The sequence below is a fragment of the Rousettus aegyptiacus genome, unplaced genomic scaffold, assembly GCF_014176215.1.
Source record: "Rousettus aegyptiacus isolate mRouAeg1 unplaced genomic scaffold, mRouAeg1.p scaffold_m13_p_3, whole genome shotgun sequence".
In the NCBI taxonomy this organism is placed as follows: Eukaryota; Metazoa; Chordata; class Mammalia; order Chiroptera; family Pteropodidae; genus Rousettus; species Rousettus aegyptiacus.
The window spans coordinates 116,503,016-116,519,334 of NW_023416306.1; the positions used below are offsets into that span (position 1 = coordinate 116,503,016).

Here is a 16,319-nt window from a genome sequence, read left to right on the forward strand (position 1 = left end):
TCCACAATAAGGAAGACTGGGAAGACCTGCAGGGTCAGTCCCCTGAACTGTGGAGCATAGGATGAGAAAAGGCTCTGAGGCAAGCAGGGACAGGAATGGTACAAAGGGGAAAACCTTTCTGTTTCAAAGTTTGAATTTTTTTCACTTAACTAGAATAGCAGGTACAAAATGTATCGATTCCAAGAACATAAAAGTAAAATTAGTATAACCTACTGTGATTGCACTCAACACAAAGCATGAAACTTACTTTCCTGATCCATTTTGATTCATTTTTATTACACTAGAGATCAGAATACCTTGTAAGAAATGAGTAAACACAGAAAAGAACCTAACAGAAGAAATGAGAGTACAGAGAATGGTGACAGAAAACAAGCAGACATTCACACAAATCTTGACATTGGCATAGAGGAAAAAACACTGATTAAAGAAAGAGATAAAAAAACTGAAGAGACTAAAGGAAGTCATGGGGGAAATAAAGTAAGAGTAGCACAGTGAGAATTGATTATAAAAATGATGGAAAATGGTGGCAGTAAATATACAGGTAAGGAGACTGGAGGTTAGGAGGGTGGAGAGTGATCAGGAGGGCCAGAAAGTAATGGGGTAGAAAAAGAGTTTTTCTGGAAGAAAGACACTTCCCAGGAAGTTTAACTGATACATCTTTTATCTACCAAAGGACTTTTTTTCCTTCCTCAGTCACCCTCCTGGGATGTGTGCCAACATGTGAAATATGGCTACTGTTTGGATATAGTCCCAACTGGGGTTCTTTTGATATGTAATTGTGACTTTATAGATGCTGACAACATGACTTTTATAGCTCCCCTCCCAATTAAAACTAGGATGATGAGACAGCAGCTGTGGGGAAAATAACTACAATGAATGGTAGTCATGGTGTTACAAGTAGAAATTCCAGCTACCCATGGCTGTTAGTCTTATCCCCAATTCCTTAGTGTGTGAATTAGGGGTCTCCCAAATTTTTGCCGTCCCATTTGATCAATGCTAATTAATTTAAAAACTAAACAAGTAATTTTAATAAAAAATTTCCAAACTGCATAACATCCCAACAATGATATTTTGTCATCGCAGTACCTCTGAAGGAGGGGCTTTACAGTATGCCAATATTCCTGGAAAAGTAGAAATAAATTCGTAGGTAAAGACAGATAACTACAGAGTGCGCTGTACTCTCCTTCTGCAGAATCTGCAAGAGAATAAAAATACATTTAATAAGACATTATTCTTACCTGGTCGATTTGTTAATAAAGTTTCTTCTTTCTTTTGTTCATTTCTACACTCTATTTATGTAGAGTATATTTCATACTCTATAAAAATTGTGGGTGGTAAATAAGCTACAATGATCCTTTAAAACCATAAAGATGTCACTAATATCAAACCACCACATGATATAGAGTACAAAGTTTTTATTGTGGCAGACAGGCCCTACATCATCTGCCCCTGGCTGCCTTCTGGACCTCAAGTCCGACCACCCACTCTGTTCATTATGCTTCAGCCACATTCATCTCTGTATTATTCTTCAACTACATCAGGGAAAACCTTTACATTTTATTGCTTTTCCTGCTTAGGAATACTCTTCCTTCAGTTCTCTGACCAGTTCAACCCCATCTCTTTTCTCAATGTCTCCTCACAGAGAAGCCTTCCACGATTATCTAAAAGAATTACCCATTCTGGCCCCAGCATTCTCTATTCCTATGACCTGCTTTATTTTTCTTTGCATCACTTATCACCATTTGACATTATATCTATTTAGGTTTACATAGAAATTAAAAGAAAGTACAGAGTTCCCATTTACTCCCTCTCCCCACCAGTTTCTCCTGTTGTTAACGTCCTTCCAATAAAAGAAAGCATTTAAACTAACATAGTATAACACCGACCAGATAAGTACTTGATTTTTAAAAAATGTAAACAACAAATTTGTACTGGTAACTGCTTAGAAAGTAGCATCCTATTCTATTAGAATCAGGACCAACCTGGATCCAATAAACCCTACTGAACTGAGTTCAAGATAAAGAAGCTGATAGCCAGTAAAGCTGACCTGGTCAGTTTAATCTCAAAAGACAAAAAGGAAGAATTTATGAGCAATTTTGGTGAATCTTCCAAAATCATACAAGCGTTCTGTTTTCTACCCATACAAAGCCACAAGGAAGTCTTCTCTACTTTGATCTTATTTAAGGCGAGAAAAGTAGAAAGAAAATGATTCTGTTAAATCTTCATGACCTAGATTTGATATAGCAGGCCTTTCCCAGCTGCACTTCTTTTATAATAAATACATGTTCAAAATTCAAATAACAGAGTATATACTGTAAAATTTTCCTCTTATGTAGCTGAACAGTTCTCTTCCCTAAAGGGAAGCAATGTTTCCCATTTCTTTATACCCTATCAGTTATATTCTCCATGCAGGCATTTTATAAGCTCAAGCACATATTCATTAATTATACATAGAAAAGAGCCAAGAGAACGTTTATGGATTATAAGGCTGATCCACTTTTTGGTCTGACCTTTAACCTACACCAGGGCCAGGGCACACTTGTTTGGAGTGAATACTGATAAAAGAAGTAGGAAATGGAGGATTGGTTTTGCCTGCTCTCATCTTGTATTCTTAAAGTTGAAGGTAAGAAAAAAAAAAAAAGTCATTTCCTACTTACTGGTAAGCAGATCTTCAGGTGGAGTTACTCCAAGTAAATAGTGGAAAAACAATGCAGCACAGCGAAGGTAAGGGGTGATGCCATTCTTCAATGAGATCCATAAATACCAGCCAGGAATACCACACCCAATGTACCTAACAGGCAATAATTCCGAAACAGAATACCGATTAGACTAAAATCCTAGATTATAAACACATCCCCCTTTAAAAACATAGCTAAGTATTTAATTTTTTATTTATTCAATTTTTAAACATTTAAGACAAAATACTTAACTGCTATAGCTTCAGTCTTTAAATCTAATAGTTTCCTAAAGAAAACCACAAATCTTGCATCTTTTACTATGTAGATTTTTAAGACAAAGAACTACTTTCTTCTTTTTGAAATGTAGAGCAGATATATTTATCAGTAACTAACCAAAGTAGCTACGTTAGCTTTAAAAAAATTGATGCTTTCCTGATTTCTGTATTAAAATTAACTGGTGATTTGTAAGGCAGTGAAGCCATTCTGTATAATACTGTAATACTGTTCATAACAATGGATCAATATTGGTTTATCAACTTTAACCAATGTACCACACTAACGCAGGACGTTAACAACAGGAGAAACTGGTGGGGAGAGGGAGTAAATGGGAACTCTGTACTTTCTTTTAATTTCTATGTAAACCTAAAACAGCTCTAAAAAATAAAGTTTATTAACAAAAATACAAACAAAGAGTACTTAATGTAAAAAAAAAAAACTTATGAAGATGAAAACAAAGAGGAGAACTTGGCAGTAGGTGAAACTCAGTAGATCACTCCTATGTACTTCTGGTTTTAACCTCTGCATTGCCAATATATTTCACATATTACTCATAATAGCCTTAAAAAACATCTAATTAGTTAAGTGCATCAACTGTATGGATTGCTTTCAAAACACAACCTTTTTTCTATTTTCTACACTTATTTAAACTTGAAATGCTGCCATTTTTTAAAATTCCATCATCTTTTGCCAATGTTCCCATAACAGTTTACAAGAGTAAAGATGTGCCCAAACTTGTTTTAGTCTTAGAGACAAAAAAATGGCCAGCTATTATTCTAAAAGCCCTTAATTTATATTAAAAATTGGAATTAAAATAGTTCAAAAGTTACACTGCCAAACAACTGAACAAAGACATAGAATTATTTAAACAAAAGTGAAACACATTAGATTAATGGACTGCTACTCACCCACTTGTATACTGAGAAATTTCTGCCAAAAAAGAAGATGCAGAATGAGCCTCTTCACTCTCTTCTTGAACCTGACCTAGAGGGAGACCTGAAAAAGAAATTCTGAAAGATAAATCTATAAATTTGCTATTCAATTTATAAATTATACCTCAATTTCATGGTTCCAGGAAAATAAACAATGCCAACTCAAGTGAGGTTCTGTCTCTTGTTCTCAAATTAACTAGTTAATTCTGATATTAAAACTATTAGGTAAATCTATCAGTATATTAGCTGAGAAACAAACAGGACAGAATCAGAGCCTTGCTAAACATGGATATTCAATGAATACTTATTATTATATATATTTAAATAGCATCCTTCAACGAGAGACATAATATAGAACTTAGCAATATATGATTAATCACAAGCACAATTAATTCTGCTAATAAACGATGGGCAAATGTTATTTACAATTAACAACTGATGGGAGCTTTACCTGTGTCTATGGTAAGAAGTATTTGAAGCATGTGTGCCATGGTGATCAAGTGGAAGAGATAAAGGTGGTTATATGAAGAACTAATTGATGAAGGCTGCAGATCAACAGCATCATCCCAATACAAGGATGGGAATGCTAATACAGCACCTACCTGAGAAAAAATGGATATCAAATGGGTAACAACAAAAACCAACACAAATTAATTTCATAATTAAATGTAAAGGGCACCAATGCTGCACTGTTTTTGTTTTTTTTTTTAAAATAAACATTCAATTTCCCTTATTCAACAGAACATCTTAGAATACAATGTACCATAAATGAAGGACAAAAGTCATCACCAAACAGGTTATTCTTTTGTTGGGTCTACTTATTCTGGTTCTAGGTAGTAGTCTCAATCCTGTGGGGTTCAGAAGATTCAACATTATAATCACTTGGGGAACTCTTAAAATAACACTGATACATAGGCCCCACCAAATCGGAATCTCAGGGGTTGGGGCCCAGTTTATTAGTATGCTTTTCAAATTCCCCCAAGAGATTCCAAAAGATGGGTTGACAACCACTGGGTTGAGGCCTGGATAATGAGGGATAAGGATACTGACTAACTCTGCATCTACAAACTCCATACTTTCAATCTTACCACTGTTCTCTCTAGAGAACTTGTTTTGAAGGAATGGAACCATCACAGGGATGGAAAAGCTCTGCAAGAAATTCATAAAACAGATGCCACCCATCCATAGATGTTTGGGAGAAGCCTAGCTATGCCCAAGGCTGGGTCCCTATCACCAAATAATTAATGATTTTAAGATAGTTCCTATAGTCACTCATTGCTTAGAATGTAAACAAGTAAAGAAAAGGGGGAAGGGAAAAATCATATATTAGAAAAAGTTTGCTTGTATAGACACTAACTAAATATAAACAACCAGAACAAGACCTGTTACAATATAAAGAGTAAATGTGCTTTCATTTTTAAAGTCAAATCTGTACCTATTTGTAAATAATATGGACAAAAGTGACAAATTCATAGTTTGAACACCAATAATTTACAATCTTGAACAAAGACCATGAATTTAAATGAGAAAACATATAAAATTATAAATTTGAATGCTTTTTAATAAAATTTAATACTTACCAAAACGTGAAATAGATCCACAGACAGAAGGCAAGGTGTATCTTCTGATTTTAGGTTAGGAAGAACAACTAAAATAAACAAACAAATAAATAAATGTGATTAAGTCATTAAGACAGCAATGTAGTTAAATACAGTGCAAAATATAAGCATCTAAAACAAAAATATAACAGGGTTATAAAATAAAGAAACTGATAAACCAGTATATCACACCTTTAAGATATGGGAACTATAATTAAATAGAAACTGAACTGAAAAAAGGCTCCTAGAAGGCGTTGGATACAACTTAAAGGCTGAAAGACGAGATATAGGAGGAAAAGGTAAACAAACTAGGATAACTTAAAGAGAGATTGTTCAACAAATATTTGCTAAATGAATAAGAAGTATTAGTGTTATACAATGTTTCTACCACTCCCCCCCAACCCAACTATACATTTCTAAATGGTCTGTGATGCATAAAATATATGAATAGATTTGGGAGGTGGGGAGCAGGGAGCATGCAAAGCAGTTTAAGTGAAATGAGGATGGAGAAGATTCTCCTGAACAAAATTTGTTTACATAAATCGATTGGTTTACATAAATTGATGACTGGAAGGAAATGCAGATAGCTCAAAAGCTACCATCTTTCTAATTTGGTCAGTCTCTAAATTCACAAGTCATGGAAAGAGTGAAAAGGAACTGAAATAAAGAATTCAAAACAATAGTAAGAGTTACAAAATAATAGTAAGAGTTATATATATATATAACAATGAAATATTAATTATATTTTTAAAAATAAGGGGAAAGACTCTTTTCAGACTGGGTCGATTTCTTAACCCCAAATTGAGGAGTCTGGACAAAAAGCATAAAAGTTAAGAGCATGGGCGTTAAGAGTCAGAAATGGGTTCCAGTTCTGGTTTTGTGTGTCATAGGCAAATGACTTAACTTCTCTACACAGGATCGTTGGGAAGTTCATTAACATATGCATCTAAAGCTATTATCCTAAGCTTGGCATATAGTAACCATTCAATAACTATTATTAATATTGGCTTTATAAAACAAACTAAAGTGATCGCAGGGCTTTGCCATTAACTAGCTATGTGTTCCTAACGAGTCACTGTTTCTAGCTCTCGCTTCCTCATATTAAAATTTTTCAGTAATATTTCTAAATGTATCAGTTAACATGTCTATGACACTATCTTTTTTTCGTCTCAGTATTACAAATTGTTTTGCTTTCAGGACATTTTAATAACTCCAAATCCCTTGTCTTGAAGTCTTATCACCTTTTCTGCCCATGGAATACTCTTTTTGTAATCAATTTTTCTTAGGCAGTTGTGAAACTTTTTTTTTTTTTTATGGCTGCTGAACATATTATTTTAAAATTACTTTGAAATCAAAATTTTGGCACACATATTTTCATTTCATCTATCAATGAAACCTTACCTTTATAAAAAATTAAATATCTCAGCAAAATTTATGTGATACAGTAGGAAAAGCCTGGGCTTTATCATCAGGGCTGGGTTAGAATATTAGTTTTGCCTCTTATGAGTTTTATGACCTTGGTCATGTCATATAACTTCTCTGTGCCTCAGATTTGTCATCTGTAAATGGGGATAATGATTTCTTTCAAGGATGATGGTTAGAAGAAATGAAATTATATAAAAATATCCTTGTACAGTACCTAGTACATACTAGGCTGTGAATATCGTATGTCCTATTGCTACTGCAGAACCAACATATTAAAACAATATTCATTAGCTTTCACACAAAATATCTCTCTCTTGTAGACTTCCCTATTTCTGTCAATCACTGTTAATCATTTTAATTCAAAATCCTGTCCCCGCCCATCCCATCCCAATTGCTTCCCTAATTTCTGCTACTATATCCAGATATTTATATATTTCCTTTTTCCAATCCAACTTATACAATATCAAATTAACTTTAGAATACTATTTCCCAAAAACACTTCAACAGTTCCTAATAAGCTAAAAAATTAAGTTTAAATTTTTCATTGAGGCATTTAAGACCTCTATTTTTATAAAAACTTCAAGTTTCTCTACCTACAGGTACTCCTATCAAACTTGTCTATTTGAACATACCACATACTTTCCTACCTCTACAATCTCTGTTCCAACTGTACCCTGTGCTTAGAATGTCGTTTCTCTAAATGTACCCTTATGAACCTTCCCTGAAAACTCAATTCAAATCCCACCCTATTAGAGGAGAGAAGAGCAGAACCTTATAGTGATCTCTTCCGTGTCTAATTTTTTGAAGCACATTATTTGCACCATACATCTGGCATTTGGCTACTTTATAATGTGTGTTTTCATAGAGATTCTGCTTCTCTAATTCAATCATAAACCTACTAATGACAGGGAACATAGCTTCTACCTCAATATATAGTTCGCAGTCCCAACACCTTGCAAATAAAGATGCTCCTGCTAAAAAAAATTTCACATGACAAACAAATATAGACACACAGAGAGCAAAAGCACGTCAATTCTGTTAGTTGCTGCTAATTACAGATTATGCACTATTATTTTAGTCCCTACCATCCATGATGATATAAAAGAGTCTCTTTGTTTGGTGCTTATTTTGAAGTATTTTAAATATCACACAAATCTCATAGTGTGTGATAAATGCAAAAGCAAGGAGACTCTTTGGAAGTGCTAGTAAAACGAGGTATCCAAATTACGACTGAAATAAAAAGAGATACCAAAAATTTAAAAACAAAACCAAAGTAGTACCATGCAGATAGGACAAACTTCAACAATAGCAAGAGGTCTTAGGAACAAAGGTCTTAAGGACAAATGTATAACGTGCAAAGTTCTGGGCCTATGCAACTGACCAATAAGAGAAAAAGGAAATGAAGAAAAAAGGAAATAAATATTAAGTGTGCAGCTAGGAGAAAAGCATCAGTATTAGAGTCCTATTAGTATGAGGTTAATTCAAGAGAAAGCTGGAACTTAATTTGAAAATATAAAAGTTAAGTATGGTGGAAGTTGTAATGAAACTTTGGCGGCAGCCTTGGATGGAGCTGTGGAATGACCACACTGACAGAATGAGCAGAAAGCTCCTCAGGAAGAGCTCCCTAAGAAGCTCATGCAGATAAACAAGGAAGAAAGTCACTTGTCTCAACAGACTTTCAAGGTAAAATAGCAGGTCAATTTTGGGGAGGAAAAAAAAAAAACCTGACTGATCAGCTAGAAGAAAACTATGCCTAGCTTTATAGTTTAACAGAGTGATTCTCTTCTTTGATAGAAACATATCTGGGAAATGCAAGCTTAAACTCCCCTATCTGTGATATTTTGAAGTCATGAACAAACAGACTTATGAGACCTGTTTAGGTACAGAGGAGCTCCTGTAATACAATGCCCAAAGGGAATTGCAGATAACCAAATCAAAGCCAAATCATCCTACTACTGTGTAATCTCTAATCCTTCTTTTAATTTTCATTTTAACTGAGGACACCAGATGAATTTAGTTAAGTTCTAGCATGTTAGAATCTAAGAAAACCAGTTGTTATAGCCTATCTCTCAAGGAAAAGGGCATAAATGCACAAACCTGCATTTGGAGATTATTACATTTCTATTATTTTACCTGACTTTGACCTTGATTCACCAGCAACGCTGAACATATTTTTAAATGATCTAGCCATGTCATTGCTCCCTTTTCTAACTAGATTGGGATGCAAGAATATTAGTGGTTGTGGATGTTGGTTCAATAAAGCTCCTAGGATATAAGGAACATAAATTGAAAACATTTGGAAAATATCTGATTTTTAAAATAAAACTGCAGGTATTACAGGGGCAGCTATATGTTTTATTTTTTGTTTTTGAGTGTTCAAAATTAGTGCAGTGTATTGTTTCCTAATGAAATACACCGGCAGAAAGCAATGGAAAAAGACATGTAAATAATAACACAATAATAATAATTCAGAGGAGACTCTACCTGATAGGAGACGAATCAGATGTTTCTGTATCAGGACTTGAGGACAGGTAATCCTCTGTGCAATAGCAAATTGCATTAAAGCTTTCAGACCATTATGCTAGATTGTAAGACAGGGAAAGATAAAAAGATAAAGGAAGAAAACAGACTCAAGTCATTCACTGTAAAAATCAATCCCAGTCTGCAAGAATTCGTTGTGGACTTATTATACACTTCACAGATTCCTGCAAATTACAATATTTTTAGTAATTTTAAGAAGTTTTATGACCTCACCAAATTTTTAATCAATTTCCCCATAACAAAGAGGTATCAAAGCTATAATCGTTTCAATTCTCATTTAAGTACTCATTTTCCCCAGAGTAAATTTCTTAAATGTCTGAATGAATTTATTCTATGAGGCCTGTGCAAATAACTGTATTAATACAAATTGTAAAATGATGGCAGAAAACTACTGATTCAGGGAAGCACATTGTGGACTACAAGTCCCTATCAGGAAAATAAGACCATAATGACTAAGAGGAGGGTGGTCTAGCGAATCCTCAGTTGCCTATTATGTATTCACAGGGCTACTGAGCACACTTCTTCAGTACTGTTTTCAGGACCCACGCATGTCCTGTAATGTCAGGACATATCCATCAAGGAGCCATGGCTTAATTTTATTCTTGAATTTAGTATGATGATTTATCTAGAGCTATGTCAGCATTAATACTTAATGTGACATGATAGTGCAAACTCAATGAGAAGGAAAAATGTAGGTTTCTGATTTGGCAATAAACAGAGAAGGGGAGAACAACTAACCAGCATCACCTATAATACCTCTGTCAATTACATTTAACCACCAAAATGGGGTAAGTTTTCCTATGAGACTGAACTAGCTCCTTTAAAAAAAAAAAGAAATAGAATTCTATGAATTTTTATAGAAAAAGGAGTGAATAAAGAATTTTTAAGATGATAAATTAACTGTGTATGCCCTAAAAAAAGCATAGCATGAGTTATATGTATCCTATTGGAATATACATACCTGTCTATTTTGAAGTGCTCCAAACAGAGGTTTTCCTTCATCTCCCAAGAGGTTTTCTCAAATAGTAAGAAAAACAAAAATAATAAATCCTGACTACCACTACAATTGTATACTTGGTTTCTATCAGATGGTCTTTGACTAATTACATTTTGACCAGATGATCTACACTCTTTGCTTCAAAGTTTCATGTTTAACTCAGTCAAAATTTCCAAATTTTTGAGTGAGAATATTATAGAAGCAAATATAGATCAAAATAACAAATTGTTACTATAAATAATAAAGTCCCTGAAGCAATCTATAAAGAATACTTGGGAAAAACAAAGCATCCTGTTTCATTTTTCCTTTAACATCTCTTCCATATAAAAATTTTTAAATAAGTAATTTTTATATACAGTCACCTTTTAAAAATTACAGTTGACATACAAGTCGCAACTTATTGTGTTGAAAAATAATACATTAGGCAGATGCAAGTAATTTATTACTCTTATTGGGACTATTAGAAAAGAATTAGGATATATTTATAGGAAAAAAGATGCAATTCAAAATACCAAAAAAAAAAAAAAAACCCTCAGAAATATATTCTGCCTTGTTGGCTAGGGTACTTATTGCTAAATTACTCTCCTCCCCCCCGTCCCCCACTAATTCTCAGAAGTCAATACATCTATGAGGGGGAAAGGCTAATTTCCTATTTCTTTTTCCATCTTTACATGAATAGTAATAAAAAGACCCTCTGTTTTGATTCCTCAACTATTCCCAAATACGCCAATACACTCAGTATATGCCTCTCCATACTCATAGGGAATGAGGTAAGTTAGAAGTTTATGCACTAGGCATAAAGTACAGCATTATGTCCATTAGATGGAAAAAGCACTACAGTGAAAACAACGTAACACTATCTTAATCAACTAGAGTCTAATTACTTGGTTAAAAAACAACATATGAAGATTCAGTCCTATCCTCTACTGAATTTCTCATCTCTCTTATGATAAAACTGGCATTTTTAATATTTAGTGTCTAAATGTAAATTCTTGATCCTAACGCTTTATTCCCAAAGAGTGTAAAGTGTAAAATACCTATACTGAAAGTCTTCAATAGAAAGTCAGATTTTATTTAAATCTACTGTTCTTACTTGTCATTTTATTTAATCTTAGTAAATATAAACCAGTGTGTTATCAATAACCCTCAAGTTAAGTCTGACAGGTTTGGAAGTGACTTCTAAAATCTGTTCATAGAGACTGATGTTAAAATGACTTCATGCTACTTACTTAACTCAAATCGTCAAATAGTGTCTTGTATATTTAAACAAAAAAAATGTGGTTGACTCCATTAAAAACAACTGCTGAAAATATATATTGGAAAGATTAAAACTGGCTTGAATAAAAATGATATGAAAGAATTACAGTTATTATTTTTTCATATAGTAATGTCCATCTTATGACTGTAAAGAGCAAATATGCTCATTTAAAAATTTAACTGATTCTTCACTGCTATACTTTCCCCCCACTAGCTTTACTGAGGTATAATCAATGTACTACAACATTATGTAAGTTGAAAGTGTACAACATGATGATTTGATTGCTACATTTTTCTACAAAGCTTTCATTATGGCAGATGATTTTACAGTAGGCTTCCTACTGTTAATCTGTCTCTCCTGACTACCATGGACTTCCTTTCCCTTTTTAGGTGACTTTAGCTTTCCTTTCTTTTTCTCTCAAAGTGTAAAAGAAATAAAAATTACTGAAACATTCTGGGTGATTCTTTTTCCTTTGTCTTTTTTTTCTTGAACTTCTAGTGTTGTAAATCTGCCTCATTTTGAATCTAGCTTGCTTCCTGATGTCCCTTTCAAATATTTTTTAGTTAAGGTTGTACATGGCCATTATTGTAGTTAAAAAGAGATCAGTTCAAAAAGTTCTCAGACTAAATGGCATCAGGACACACTAATCCACGAAAATACTAAGTGTTCGAACAGGTCAAACTATTTGGGGCCATCAGTGAAAAAAGGGAAAATTTTTTAGTCGATCTGTGTTTCTGTTTCTATGAAATCTCCAAACCAATTCTTCTATAGGCTTTACCAATTGCCTGGATAGTGAAAGCACATGTGCTCCAGGTCATCATGGGGACTCGAGGATCCGTTTCATCAGGAGGCACTTTCAGTCCAATTCTATAAATTGTTGTGGCAAAGAGAATGACCATTTCCTTGATGCTATTAGAATACTTAATCCTAAAAATAAAACAGGAAAAGTTTATACAATGACTTATTAAAAGGGACTACCTACTGAGAAGTCAAGTTAGGTATTAAAGCAAGAATAAAATCCAACTCGTTTTGACAAAGTACACTTCTCTTTGTCTAGTTAGAGATTAGAGCCTCTGCAGAAGATTTACTCATTAAGAATAACTGGAAAAAGCAGAACTGTGTCTCCTATAAGTAGAAATATATTTTAAAAAATGTTAATGGCCCATATAACTTCATTTTCTGTGAAAGATACAATAAAAGATCACAGTTGAAAAGGGTCCAGGTCCAAATTAAGGGACGGAGACTAGACAGAAAAGGAATAAAATTTCGATGAAAACAGAGCTGACCTAATAAGTTTTAGTGTCTGGAAAAGGGACCAGAAGTACTTTTGTGTTGATAGAATGTGTGTATGTGTGTGTGTGATAATACCATGTACTTGGATAAATTTTGGTTTCCTAAACTGCTATTTGTAACAAGTATTTTCAGTAGCAATAGGATACTTAATATAAACAAGAATCACAAAAAGAAAAATGTACCTCAAATGATATTCGTTAATACATGATTTAGACACATTATATTTTTCAAAGGGTCTTCATATAAATATCTTTCCAATAATCTTATGAGGTAAGTTAAGAGGCCATTGTCTCAATTTTACAAACAAGAAAAATGAATTGGGGAGAGAGGGAGGTGACCTGAGGCTTTTCAGAAGTCATAGAGCAAGTCAGATGTGACTTTAACTGAAGTCTCTTAAATTTTCCTCTTCTGGGTTGGACATTATAGAAATGGCATTTTTATGGTCAAAATGGTTAATTATAGTATGGTTCACCCTATTATTACTCCATTATTACTCCAATATCTCAAACCACTTAATTTTATTAATACAAATAAAACTCCAGGGAGAAAGAAATGAGATAAAAGTGGGATAAAGAAATAATTTTAAAATAAAGGGAGAAGGAAGAATGGAAGCAAAAAAGGATTATTCTAATTTTCACAATCATTTACAAACTTCTTTTAATAATTTAGGTACTTACGAAGACTGAACTCCATAACTCAGGATAGAATGGAACTCAAAAGTGGAATCACCCATTCCTTGATCAAATAGAACTGGAATCGTTGGGTTTTCTCCTTATAAAATAAAAATAAAAATAAAAAACTATGAGAATTGTCTGACACATGCCTTTGTATCTTTTTAAAATTATATATGATCATTTCAGAAAACTTAGAAATTGTTAATAAGCAACAAGAAATCATTCAAAATTTCCCCACCCAGATAACCAGATAACATTTGGGTGATACTTTTCTGTTCTCCATATAAATGTTACATATTTTATTTTTTTAAAGGACATCTACAGTACTGTTCTATATCTTGTTTTTTCAGAAATATATCATAAATGTTTTTCCATATCAGTAACTCTCCATCTATATTTTCATTTTTAACGAATGGATAGTATTCCTATTAGTAAGGCAGCATACATTAGTGAATTAAGGACAAAGGATTTGTAGCCACACTACCTGGGTTTCAATCCTAGCTCTGTCACTGATTGTTACTAAGATCTTGGGTGAATACTAAACCTCTCTATAGTTCCATTTCCTTATTAAATTAGAACTGTAGTTCTCGTATATGAAATGAGTTGTTCTCTTCCGGCTGCTTTTGAGATTTTTACCTTCATTTTTGTTTTTAGCAGTTTGCGTATGATCTTTCTGGGTGCGGTGTTAAGTTTATCTTTCTGAAGTTCACTGAACTTCTTAAATCTGTAAATTTATGTCTTTCACCAAACATGGTAAGTTTCAAGCCATTATTTCTTCAAATATTTTTTTTCTGTACCATTCTTTTTCTTTTTGGGACTTCGATGATACAAATATTGGATTTTTTTTTTTTTAAATGATCCTATACATCTCTAAGGCTTTTTTTTTTTTTTTTTTTCCCTCCTTTGCTTTTTCTAACAGACTGGATAATATCCACTGTTAAAATTCTCTGGAAAAAATGCACTTTTTTGTTTTAGTAGGCAATGAACCCAATTAAGGTTTAACAAGTTCTGTCTCAATGTCTGTGGTAGTGGTTCCCATGTCAGTCTTCAGAGCCTCTTACTATACTGTTTAGGTCTCCCAGGACACAAACTACTCAGGGGTTAGTCTGGAACTTTACTGGTGGTTTAATGTAGCTTCAATATCAAAGCTAATGCTATACTTCTTTGGCCCCTCTCCTGCACATGTGCAGTTTGGAGGTGAGCCCAGGACTTGTGTTGGTCTTAAAAATAGATTTCTATTCTATAGCTCTTTCCTGTCTGGAACTCCTCCCTCACTCTCTAACCCCAAGGACCCTTTTTCCTAGTTCCTTTGGTCAAAATCACAAATTTCTCTCAGTTCTAGTCCCCTGTGCTGTCATGTACTGCGATTTTGTGACCAGGGCTACCCTTTGGGGTGACACTATGAAGCAAAGACAGAAAAAAAAGAATTGATAGTTGAGGATTCACCCTGCATTCTTTGGAACACAAGGGTCCCTTTTTCCCACTTCCTCTGACCAGAGAGACTGGTTTTCTCCTGGGATTTTAAGTGTCTATGTGGCCACCATGGCAGTGCAACTCCATGACTGAGGCTAGCCTCAGGAGAGGGTCAGAAGAGGGGAAAAAATTACAACAGGAATTCCCTTTACACTCTCCAGCTCTGCAGGACTTCTTTGCCTGGTCCTCTGACCCAAAAGAGGGCATCTCTCTTACTTTTATTGCTGTTCATGTTTGTTGCACAGTTCTGTGACTCATGCTACCCTGGGGTCAATGCTGGGAATAAAGGACCTCCCCCTAACCCCCGCCCCCCGGCCAGGAAACTCAATGCCTGTATTAATCGCTCTTTAAATTTTGATTTCCCTCCCCAATCTGCCTGCCGTTATTTTTCTCAATCTTTAGGGTAGCCCTATCTCTCAATTATAAACAATATATAAATGAGGTAACAGTGTTAAAATGTTTCTGTTATTACTGACAACATATTAGCAATATTAGTAATAATAATGGCTAACACATATAGTATTTACTATGTACTATACACATTTATACTTTACACAAGATAACTCAATCCTTCAAAACAATGAGATAGGTACTATTATTATTCTCACTTTATAAATAAGAATGTTGAGGCACAAAGAGGTCAAGTAACTTGTCCATGATGACACAGACAATAAGTGATGGACATCAGATTTAAATCTAAGTAGTGTGACTCCAGATTAATCAGTCTATACTGTCTCCCAGTATAAAAAATTATTAAATCAAGTAAAGTGATTTGAGCCATATTTTAGAATAAGCACTTTTTTCCAAAAAATTTTTTTAAAAGATTCTGACATTTAAATTCCATATAGCTAAATATAAAATAATTTTAAGCACACCTTTAGCATATTTGATATTGTAACCTGATATTCTGGCCAGAACAGTCGGTATCCATTGTGCCAGGGTCAAAAGTTGAGCAAGAGCTTCTGTATTCTCACTGAAAAATGATATTTAAAAATTGTTAAAGCCATTGGCACAAAGTAAAATTGAAAAGCTGAACCTATAGAGTTCTTTCCTGGATAAATGTCTGCATGAAAAAGCCAAATTGCTCCAGATTAACTGCCTAGATCATAGAAACACATGTGTTTAAAAAAGTAGTTTTGGGAGGGAGGGGAATTTTAAAAATGTAAGAAAGGAG

General features: G+C 33.9%; 1 protein-coding gene across 3 annotated transcripts in view; it reads right to left on the reverse strand.

Annotated features, from left to right (window-relative positions):
• The window catches only part of UBR1 (ubiquitin protein ligase E3 component n-recognin 1), a 108,204-nt gene that overhangs the window by 14,447 nt on the left and 77,438 nt on the right, over positions 1-16,319 (reverse strand). For all 3 annotated transcript variants that reach the window (XM_016144950.2, XM_016144948.2, XM_016144949.2), the window contains exons 34-43: positions 16,021-16,118; positions 13,676-13,769; positions 12,484-12,632; positions 10,412-10,467; positions 9,394-9,490; positions 5,467-5,534; positions 4,338-4,488; positions 3,863-3,950; positions 2,658-2,791; positions 1,087-1,195 (exon numbers count right to left, since the gene is read on the reverse strand). In XM_016144950.2, the coding sequence (XP_016000436.1) occupies positions 1,087-1,195; positions 2,658-2,791; positions 3,863-3,950; positions 4,338-4,488; positions 5,467-5,534; positions 9,394-9,490; positions 10,412-10,467; positions 12,484-12,632; positions 13,676-13,769; positions 16,021-16,118 (1,044 nt within the window). The remainder of the gene's footprint in view (positions 1-1,086; positions 1,196-2,657; positions 2,792-3,862; positions 3,951-4,337; positions 4,489-5,466; positions 5,535-9,393; positions 9,491-10,411; positions 10,468-12,483; positions 12,633-13,675; positions 13,770-16,020; positions 16,119-16,319) is intronic.